Source organism: Cebus imitator, unplaced genomic scaffold (assembly GCF_001604975.1).
Source record: "Cebus imitator isolate Cc_AM_T3 unplaced genomic scaffold, Cebus_imitator-1.0 Scaffold82, whole genome shotgun sequence".
Classification (NCBI taxonomy): Eukaryota; Metazoa; Chordata; class Mammalia; order Primates; family Cebidae; genus Cebus; species Cebus imitator.
The window spans coordinates 1,454,189-1,464,848 of record NW_016107397.1 but is presented as its reverse complement, the minus strand read 5'-3'; the positions used below and the strand labels follow the sequence as shown (position 1 = coordinate 1,464,848).

Here is a 10,660-nt window from a genome sequence, read left to right as displayed (position 1 = left end):
GTAGAGGCCCCGTGAAGAATGAGAGGCCCAAGACCTCGGGGAAAAGGCCAGCTGTCCAGGCATCTCTAACAGCAGCCCTCACCTCGCATGCTCCAGCCCAGCCAGGCCTCTAGCGACCGCAGTGGGAGTGGTGGCCACAGAACCACTCAGCTGAGTCCTGTCAACCCTCAGCATCGGGAGATAGTAACAGAAATGGCCTAAAAGCCACCAGACTTGAGAGGGGTGGGATTGTTACAGTAACAAATAACCCGAAGAGCAGGCTACCTTCTCTCAGCCTGTGAAATATGTAAGAGAAGACAATATAATCAGTGGTTCCTTTCCCGCTTTATCTTTTAGCTGCTTTTTGGGTTTTAGACAATGAATAGGTATTACTTGTAGAAGCAAACGATGTCATCCTTTATGATAAAATCCATGTTTTTTTTTTTAAAAAGCTGTTGTGGACAGGTGAACGTCCGAGTACTGGGCACACCTCCAGCCCTCCCCCTTCCACTGAAGGTCATTGCCTATTGCTAGTAAGTTCTATGCAGCTGGGTTTTCACTTCAGAGGCCGCGGTTCGGGGGAACGGACTGCCCAACACTGAAGGGAGTCAAATCTCTTTAGTTCCCCACTCCTCGATACAACAAAGTCCCTTCTCTGTGGCCACTGATGGAAACCTGGAACCCCCTTTTGATGGTGGCACAGTGTCCTCAGCCTCAACACAGCAGCTGGGGTTTGAGCTGCCCACATGCACCCCCACCCTGGTGTCCCCACAGCTCTGGCCATGGGCTCTCTGTCACTGTCACTGAACATCAGGGCTTGGTCAAAAGATGAAATCCAGAAGGGGCAGAGATCCACAGAGGCAGCTCAATGCGAAAGATGCCATTTGCTCAGCCAGAAAACGGCTGCCTGGCATTCACCGCTGCACCATGACCCTGCGAGGGTGAACCACCCCAAGGATTAATCAGGCCTGGATGATGCAAGGGTGCCTACAGGAGGGTGGGGGGAGCGTGTTCAGGCAAGCTTTGCATACTGTGTCCAATCTCATCAATTAACATTTTAGACTTTCTCAAAGCTACTGATGAAAGCATCACACTTCAGTCTAACAGTTAAACAGCATCTAATTCTGATTGGTAACGAAGAGGAGGCAGACTCTAAAGTCAGCTCTCATGGGGAAGAAAGCACATTTATAGAAAGGACCTTGAAAAATAAAATCCAGGATGGCTTTTATTGATGCACCCATGATGAGCCACCCACAATTTGGAAGGGATGATTATGTTAACACAGCAATCATCACCAAAGCAAATTAAAATACAAAGGTTATCTGCAGCAGCTTTGCAGTGACATGATGCCTTCATAAATAAAGGAAACTGGCTGCCCAGCACGGCTGCTCACTTCAGGGTCTTCACAAAATCTTCCCCCTTCTTGATGGAGGCCTTCAGCTCGGGGATGGCCTCGGCGATCATCTTCTCCTCAAAAGAAGAGACTTTGCCGATGCCCAGGTTCTTCTCAATGCCCTGTTTCTGTGGGAGGGAGGGAGGTGGGAACATGGTGAAATGAAGTTTCCAGGAAGTGCTTGTTACAGAAACCCCGACCTGTCACTTCATCAGCCCCAAAAAGGAGTGTGTCTACACCTGCGGGCTGTGGGTACCTTGCTGACCGGGTGGGTGGGTCTGGGCTGTGGTCAGGAGTGCAGGCCTCAGAGTCAGAGGGTGCTGGGAGTGGCTCCTGTCATTGTCACTGCCTAGGTAGGTACCCTGGACAATGCCTGACCTTCCAAATGTGTTTCCTTAGCTATAAAACAAGCACCATCTACCTCTGCGCACACAAGGACAGTGCAACAAGCACCTGGATGCCAGGCACTCAATCATCAGGGACACTCCACTGCATTGTCCCCAACAGAGCCTGTTTCTGGGTTCTTGTCTCTTCCCTGAAAAAGGACTGAGAAACACCGTCACAGTCACCAGAATCACATGTCACTAAGTAGGTAAATGTCTGACACTGGCAAAAACAACAGGTGTCTCTGCCACCGTCTCACCTCCAGAAACTGCATGGTTTGTGTGGCAACAGCCTCAGACCTCACTTCAACTCAATCCCCTCCTACTCCCTCCCCTGGCTGAAGGGCCTCTGAGAGCCAGGTGTGTCTTACCTGCAGGCCCCGCCTCCCCACACCTGCACCAGAACTGCACTGCTGAGTGCCTGTCTCTGACCAAGGCCTGGGCCATGCTGAAGGATCTTTCAGTATCGAAGTGTCTCCGAGAAAGGCCCTGGTGTGGCCCGGCGAGCCACGATACTTTCTAGCCACACAATGAAGACAACCACACATCTGCCTGATTTCAGCCCACACATGAGAAATGGAAACCCAGCTTGAGGGCTTCTGAGTGAGGCCCAAGGGTTTCTGCTTGCTGAAGACTCAGGCTGTCTGGCCTAGGCACACTCTGGCAGAGGAATGAGGCCTTGCAGGCCCGCTGTCAGAACAAGATGAACAAGGCAGGGTAGGGAGGCCTCCCTGGGCTGCCTGGAGACGGAGTGTCTCATCAGTCAATACTCCTGGGGACCTGCTGCCGAACTGTGGGGAGGGAGACCCACTTGCTGGGAGGTATGTGTTTCGCAATCTGTGATTTCTCCCAGCTCTTCATTCTCGGGTGTCCTTCCACACTTGAAAACCCCCACGCTCACCTGGCAGGGACATGCAGTTACTGCACAAAGGGCCGGGGGAGCTCCTGAGGCTGAAGCAGAGGGAACGCCCCTTCTCCAGAGTCAGAAGGACCCACATCCAGATACATACCCCCAGCAGCAGCGGAGTGGAGAAGTAGGCACATTCCGTTTCCTGTGACTTCACGAACGAACATTCCACAACGCCTTCCTTTCCGTTCATTGCATCCACAAGGGAGAAGACGAAGCGGGCACCGGCATATGCCATGGAGAGGGTGGCGGAGCCTGGGGGGCACAGGCAGGTCAGCCAGGCTGGCGCCACAACCGTGTTGCCCAGGTGAGCCGGCCTCGCCAGCCAAGGCACCTGCACATCTTCCAGCCTGACAGTCAAGAACTTCGGTCAGCACCCGCTTTTTTTTTTCACTTTTACCCAAATGGTGTGAAATTCGCTCCGCCACCCTCAAAAATGACTCTCAACCCCACAAAGCAGGCTGAGCTGCCCTCTCATACAGGGATTTCCCATCTGGCAAATGCAAATCAAACACTGCAAAGGACCCATCTGTGCCCAGGGACAAGCAGTGTTTGTCTCCAACCCTGAGCTCTCGCAGGGCCTCACTGGCACCCAGCCCCAGGCCTGCCTGAGACTCTACCTGCTCCGGCTTTAGCCTTGACCACCTCCGTGCCGGCCTCCTGGATCCGCCCAACGAGCGTCGTCAGCTGGTCCTGGGGAAAGTCCACCTTGGGAGTGCACTGCAAGCCAAGCCGTGGGGTCAGCGGGTGGCTTCTGGGCTGCCACCCCAGGCCCACTGCCTCCTGCCCACGCCTGACCCCTCCTCGCCCTCCTACCACCAGGGCCTGGGAAAGGTTTGCCATAAAGAAGAAAAAGAAAACCTTTTTTTTTTAAAAAAAAGGATGCGCTACACTGGGCACACTGCCTATGGGATAGCCCTCTTCCACAAGGAGCAGCAAAAAAATAATGTTTTTAAAAAAGACAAAGTCAAATCAACTCTGTCAGGAAGTCTAGTGAGTCCCCACTCATTTGTTTCTGCATGCAGGGTCTCACTGTCGCCCAGGCTGGAGTTTTGCAACCATAGCTCACTGCAGCCTCAACCTCCCAGGCTCAAGCAATCCTCCCGCTTCAGCCTCCCAAAATGCTGGGATTAGAGGTGTGAGCCGTTGTGTCCTGCCCTGGACTTTTTTAAACAAAGCACCTTGCCCACTCCAGCCTAACTGGTAACCTGGTGGGGCTCCCAACAGCGGTTCTCCTTGAGTGCTGGAGCCAGCAGCCCTAAGCAGCTTCTGCCCACACTCGCTCCATGACTGACCCTGCCCTGCAACAGAGGGCTGAGGGTTTCTATCCCCCAGGCTGGAGCTACCTGCAACGGAGCCCTTCCAAAAGCCAGGGCATGGCCAGGCCTTCTCCAGTCTGCCGGGACTGCCTCAAACAGGTCCTGGTAAAAGGACCACTGACCCCAAGTCCCTCACAAGGTCACACACGCGTGTACCTGAGAGATCAGGGGGATGATGGTCTTCCCGGCATGGCCACCGATGACAGGGACGTTGACTCGAGCTGGATCCAAACCCTGGTGACCAAAGTGTGAAGCTGGATGAGCTTTAAGCTCTTTGAGCATAAAACACGTCGCAGCTGCCCACAGCCCCAACACTGGAAAAGCCCCCAGAACTCAGGGTGGAACAGAGCGAGCTGGGAGGAGGCCCTGTCCCACCCCCTGCTGCGCTTGGATTTCCTGCTGCAGTGCCCCAAAGGGCTGAGCATGAGTGCTAGCAGGGGCTGTGAGGACTCGCCGCTGTCCAAACACCACCATTCAAGGCTGCCTCATTTCTTAAACTGGAGGTACCACCCCCAAGAATCTGTGAACAAGGTTTGTTTTTCTTGACACACAGTCCCTATCCCCCAGGCTGGAGTGCAGCGGAACAATCTCGGCTGGCTGCAACCTCTGCCTCCTGGGCTCAATGATCCTCCCACCTCAGCCTACCACGCAGCACACACCTCCATGCCCAACTTATGTTTTTAAATTTTGTAGAGATGAGGTGTTGCCATGTTGCCCAGGCTGGTCCTCACCCCCTGGGCTCAAGCCTCCTGCATCGGCTTCCCAAAGTGCTGGGATTCTAGGCATTCACCACTGCACCCAGCTGAAACAAGTATTTCTTAAAACAGACAATAACCTGGTGGGAGTTCTGGTAGGGAGAGGGGCAGCCACCTGCCCCGATGGCCATGCCCGCTGAGAGCCCAGCCCTAGGCTGGGGAACAAGCCTGGCCTCTGGGAGGACTGGCCTCATGCGCGGGCAAAGCAGGATCAGCTTCATGGAGCTGAGAGCCAAAGACCCGAGAGGCTTAGCTTGGCGGAGTGTAAGCACACACATGCGGGCACTGTGAGGTCACCAGGGATGCAGAGCTGAAGGAACACAGTTCAGCTTTCCAGAAACTTGTCCTCAAATACAAGACTCCTAGAATGGATGTTCCTGAGACAGACGGACAGGGAGGCTTTGCAGCAAAGGGGAGCCTGGCATCGGCCTGGGGGGTCCGAGAAACATGTCGAGAGGGAATATGATGGGTGAGAGGATGAGGGAGGAACCAGACACCAGAAGTTTAAGGATATTCATTTTTATACAATCCAGGAAATTTCCAGAATGTCAGGCAGCCAGGGTAATGACAGTCCACTTCAATGTTGGAGGTGGGGGACAGGGGATCTCGCAAGGGACCCCCTCCATGTAGCTAGTGGCGGCCGTGGTGCAGGGCAGGACTAGGGCCTGGGGCTCACGCAGCCCCGAGAGCTCACGAGAATGAATGCTGTTGCCTCCAGGACGCCTCTGGAGGTGGGAGGCGGGACACTGCCTGGTGTGTCCACTTCCAGACTGTGGCCATCACAGGGGAACTCTCCTTACCTGCGCTGACCTGCTCACTCACACTGTCTTTTTTTTTTTTTTTTTTTTTTTTAAGAGACAGGGTCTTGCTGTCACCCAGGCTGGAGTGCAGTGGCACAATCACAGCTTATTACAGTCTTGAACTCCCAGGCTCAAGCGATCCTCCCACCTCAGCCTCCCAAAGTGCTGGGATGACAGGCCCGGGCCACCGCACTGGGGTCAAACTCTCTCTTGAATTCAAGCGTTTCTCCCATTCCACGGAACTTCAAGGCCTGGGGCCATGTCTTTTGAATAGACACGTACTGCCGTGTGTATTACAGTGGGGCACCTCTAATTCCGCAGAAGCAGACCTGCCCGGCCCTCAGGAGTAAAGCGAAGCCAGGGTGCCGGTGTGCACTGCCACCACGCTGAGCGCCCGACCTCTTCAAATCTGCCGCGGGAACGAAACGGCCTGAAGTGCAAGAGGAATACTTTCTGGGGCCAAAGGAAGTGGCTCTGCGGGCTCCACAGTGGAAGCCAGTGGAAAGCGGGCTGTGCACGGACTCCAGACCCAGCGCTGGCACCACACCAAGACGACCTCAAGCCACACCCAGCAGCTCAGCCTCGGTCCAGCAGCCCAAGGGCCAGGCACCTGGCCAGGCCCGGACTCTCCAGGGTGAGCTACCACGGGCAACCTGAAAAAGGCTGCCCCAGGGACCAGGGCCAATGACAATTTTGATGCCTCAGGACTTCTGGCACTTTCCTCAGTTCTTCATGTTTGCTCATTTTGCCATCCTTTATCTAGAGGCCAGCAGGTGAATCCTCCTAGGACCAGTTTTCAGAAGCAAGGAGAAAGGGGAGGACTGGGGGAACACTGTCCAAGTCCAGCCACTGAGAACCCCAGAGACGGTCTGAAGCCACAGCGCTCTCTGGGAGAAGGAAGACAGCTGTGAGCCAGAGTTGATGCCTGCAGGGGCCAGGTGCCTGGATCCCACAGGAAACACGGGCTGCTTCCGCCAAGGGAGTGAGCTCTAGAAACACTGAAAACCCCCAAGTGACATGTGACCGGAACATGCCCTGGTGTCTTCCATGCCTGTAAATGTGCAGGGGTGGCGGGAGGCGTTCAGAAAGGTCACCTGAGCAATACCCACACCGCCCTTACCTTCAGCTCTGCGACGAAGGTGTTGGCTCGGACAATATCCAGGGTCGTCACGCCGAAGATCTTGTTGGGGTTGTATGCTCCGTGCTTCTTGAAAACTTCTGCTGTGATGGGGATGGTGGAGTTGACCTACGACATCCAAGAGACAGGTGTGACTTGCCCTGGGTTCCGAGAGCAGGGCCAAGCCAGAGAACGTCAGACCGCTAATGAGTCCAAAGATGCCACATGAAACCACCCTGTCTGATAACTCTGTGTACTGGCAAGCCACCCGCCACACTGACAGGCCACACCCTGTGAATGAAGAAACCCTTTACTGTAGAGGATGCTTCTTCCCTTGGTGGCCCTTCAGCGATCGACTGAAATGTGTGATGATGGCTCCCTGGGCCACCTTCTGGCTGGCCGGGCCTCACAGCAGAATGGCCGCTTCTGATGGGAGAGCAGCGCCCAGCAGCTGCGTGCTTCAAGGAAGCAGGCCCACCGGCAGTTCTGTCCCTCTGTGCTGCAACCCTGCACAGGTCACCCTAACTCTCCGGGACCCGGTTTTTTCATCTGTAAGTGGGGGAAACGACTACCTCATGAAGTCGTCGTAAAGGCTAAATGACTTCACGGCGAGTGCTGAACACGTCACCTGGGACGCCGGAAGGGGACATGACAGCAAGGTTTCTATTGGGCACTGCTTAGCTTCCCAACAGAGGGAACAGCAGCTCTCTACGTATGACCTACCACCCGAGGAGGGCGAGCTTGTGGGGAAAGCAGGACGCTCTTCTCCAGCTGCTGTTTAGCAGAGAGCGTGAGGCCCTGAAGGTCAGGCTGGGGAACCATGGCTGCCTTCTTGACGACAGTGCAGCACTCAATGTTTCTGAGTAAGCAGCTACCTGCAAAAACCAGTGAGTGGGGCTTGGGGTGGCTGTGTGCCCAAGACTGTGTGTGGGTGACGGGATGGGGATGACGGGACCAGGAATGCAAATCCTGAGTAGAATGGAGTCCCACCTTACCCATGGTTTACTTTCTGCTGTTTTAATTACCAGCAGTCACCTGAGGTCTGAAATTATTAAATGGAAAATTCCAGAAATAAAGAATTCATGGGTTTTCTTTTTTTTTTTCCTAAGAATTCATTGGTTTTAAACCAGCTGGCACAGTGGCTCACACCTGTAATCTCAGCAGTTTGGGAGGCCAAGAGTTCGAGACCAGCCTGGCCAACATGGTGGAACCCCATCTCTACTAAAAATACAGTTAGCTGGGCGTAGTGGTGGCTGCCTATAATCCCAGCTACTCAGGAGGATGAGGCAGGGGAATCGCTTGAACCCGGGAGGCAAAGGTTGCAGTAAGCTGAGATCGCAGCACTGCACTCCAGCCTGGGCGAGCAAGCGAGACTTCATCTAAAAAAAAAAAAAAGATCAAACAAACAAAAAATAAACTGCATGCCATCCCAAGTAGCAGGATGAACTCTCACTCCTCCATCCCACCCAGGACAGGGGCCAACCCTCTGCCCAGCATACCCATGCTGTCTACACCACCTGCCCCTGAGTCACTTAGGAGCCATCTTGGTTATCGGAGCAGCTGTTGAGTGATCACAATGTTTGTGTTCCAGTTGCCTTATTTCACTTTCTAACAGCCCCAAAGCAGAAGAGTAGTGATGCTGGCAATTTGGATAAAGCAGAGAAGCCATAAAGTACCTCCCTTAAGCGAGAAGGTAAAAGTTCCTGACGAAAGGGAAGGAAATCACTTTTATTGTAGTATCTTGTTATGATTGTTTTACTATAAGTTGTTGTTAATCTCACTGTGCCTTGTTTATAAACTAACTTATCACAGGGTTCAGTACTACCCACAGTTTCAGGCACCTACTGGGCTCTTGGAAGGCACTTCCCTCGGATAAGTAGGGGCTGTTGTATAACAAAAAGGGAAGCAGCAGGCCACCACAATCCCGGCTGAAAGGAGCCTTGGGAATGCACTTCTCTTCAGGTGGGGAAACTAAAGCAGAGAGAGGCCCGAGGCTGGCTGGCTGGCTGTTACAGCTCTCCTTTAGGAGAGGAGAGGAGTCCTCAGGAAATGCACAGACAGGGCCTCTGCTTAGTGCACCTGACCTCTCCAGCTCAGCTCATTCATCTGTGTACCCCCAACCCCCCAGCACATCAGCAGCCTCTGTTGCAAATCACAAGCTTCTCATGCACTGCCGGCGCCTATGTGCCTGCCACAGCTGCGAGAGCTGGGTGCTGCCACACTCACCGGATTGGCAATGACGCAGATCATGGCTTCAGGGCAGTGCTGGGCACAGGCAGCAGCCAGGGTGGCCACAATCGTGGCATTGGTGTTAAACAGGTCATCCCGGCTCATGCCTAGAAATGATCCAATGTGAGATGTTAACAGAGAACACAACACATTTCCAGACAGGTGGCATGTACTGAGCGCCAGCTGTTACAGGAAATTTAGCCACTCAAGGTCCCCATTTCAAGTCAGTCTCTCTTGTAGGGTAAACGATCCAGTATGATGAGTCCCAGAAGACAGGTCCGTGGGAGTGGATCGGGGAAGGGAAGCAGGGAGGACAACATCTGAGAAGGACCATCAAGGGTTAATAAGAACCCCCAAGGTAGAGTGGGGCCAGGGAGAGGGAAGGGCGGTCTGTGCACAGAGGCACAAGGGGAATGGCAAGAGGACTTTGACCCCAGGCCAACCAAGAGATGTGACCTTTGCCCCATGGGCAACAGGAGCTGGTGCCATTTTTCCTGCAACAAAGCAATCAGATTAAATCCATTTTTAACAGAAAACAGATTTAATGCCCACATCTTCACCTGGGAGGTACCAGACAAGGCTTTCAAACACAAACCTGGTTTTCTGGGGACTCCCGCCGGAATAACTACCACATCGCAACCTTTCAGGCAGTCAGGCAGCTGTTCAGGTCCGAGGTAGCCTAGAACAAACATCCCGCAAGAGAAATTTCACCTCTTCTGATTCAGAGAGGCCTGGAAAGCTCAGCCCCTGGCCTTAATGCCAACTAATGGCCTCAAGAAAGGCTAAAAGGCCCCACCTGTACCAGGTCTTCCTTCTGTTGATGACTGCTGCCCTGTGATCGGACAATCCCCGTGGCAGGAACCCTCCCCTTTTACCCGCTTTCCCCAGCCTCTCCCGGCCCAGGCCTCAATCTAGGATGGGTCAGCCCTCGAGGCTTCCACGAGAGCGACCGTCTTCCTCCTACTCGTGAGCACCTGTAAGTCACTCTTGGCCTTCTCACTCTGGTGCGAATTCGAGGAGCTGCTCATTCCCCCTCACCAACACCCTGATGAAAACTCCTTTTTCTTTTGAGACGGAGTCTTGCTCTGTCCCCCAGGCTGGAGTGCAGTGGCGTGATCTCGGCTCACTGCAGCCTCCACCTCCCGGGTTCATGTGATTCTCCTGTTTCAGCTTCCTGAGTAGCTGGGATTACAGGCATGCACCACCATGTTTGGCTAATTTTTGTATTTTTAGTAGAGAAGGGGTTTTACTATGTCGGCCAGGCTGGTTCTGAACTCCTGACCTCAAGTGATCCACCCACCTTGGCCTCCCAAAGCACTGGGATTACAGGCATGAGCCAGTTTGCCAGCCCAACCTCCTTGATCAGAAGGCACTGAAGGCCAGGAAAGAAAACGCCCTGTGCCGACAGACTCTAAATAATACCATTCTGTTCACTCCTGTCATCTGAAGGAAAAAGTATGTTTTCAAAGATTTCAGGGAAATTTGCTACAATATCCAAAATCTGCTTTGATCTTGACTTTTTCCTTATTGCAGGGGGCTTCGGAAACTCAAATATACGGCCCAAAAGAAAATGGGCAAATCTGGCCGGGCATAGTGGCTCATGCCTGGAATCCCAGCACTTTGGGAGGCCGAGGTGGGCGGATCACTTGAGGTCGGGAGTTCGAGACCAGTCTAAACAACACAGAGAAACCTCATCTCTCTACTAAAAATACAAAGTTAGCCAGGTAGGGTGGTGCATGCCTGTAATCCCAGCTACTCAGGAGGATGAGGCAGGGGAA

At 53.6% G+C, this 10,660-nt stretch overlaps 1 protein-coding gene across 1 annotated transcript in view; it reads right to left on the bottom strand.

Annotated features, from left to right (window-relative positions):
• Positions 1 to 1,174: 1,174 nt before the first annotated feature.
• Positions 1,175 to 10,660, bottom strand: part of MDH2 (malate dehydrogenase 2) — a 17,504-nt gene continuing 8,018 nt past the window's right edge. Inside the window, exons 3-9 of the mRNA XM_017533482.2 lie at positions 9,478 to 9,561; positions 8,880 to 8,989; positions 6,657 to 6,782; positions 4,138 to 4,215; positions 3,283 to 3,382; positions 2,766 to 2,917; positions 1,175 to 1,500 (exon numbers count right to left, since the gene is read on the bottom strand). Of these exons, the coding sequence (XP_017388971.1) occupies positions 1,369 to 1,500; positions 2,766 to 2,917; positions 3,283 to 3,382; positions 4,138 to 4,215; positions 6,657 to 6,782; positions 8,880 to 8,989; positions 9,478 to 9,561 (782 nt within the window). The 3' untranslated portion in view covers positions 1,175 to 1,368. The remainder of the gene's footprint in view (positions 1,501 to 2,765; positions 2,918 to 3,282; positions 3,383 to 4,137; positions 4,216 to 6,656; positions 6,783 to 8,879; positions 8,990 to 9,477; positions 9,562 to 10,660) is intronic.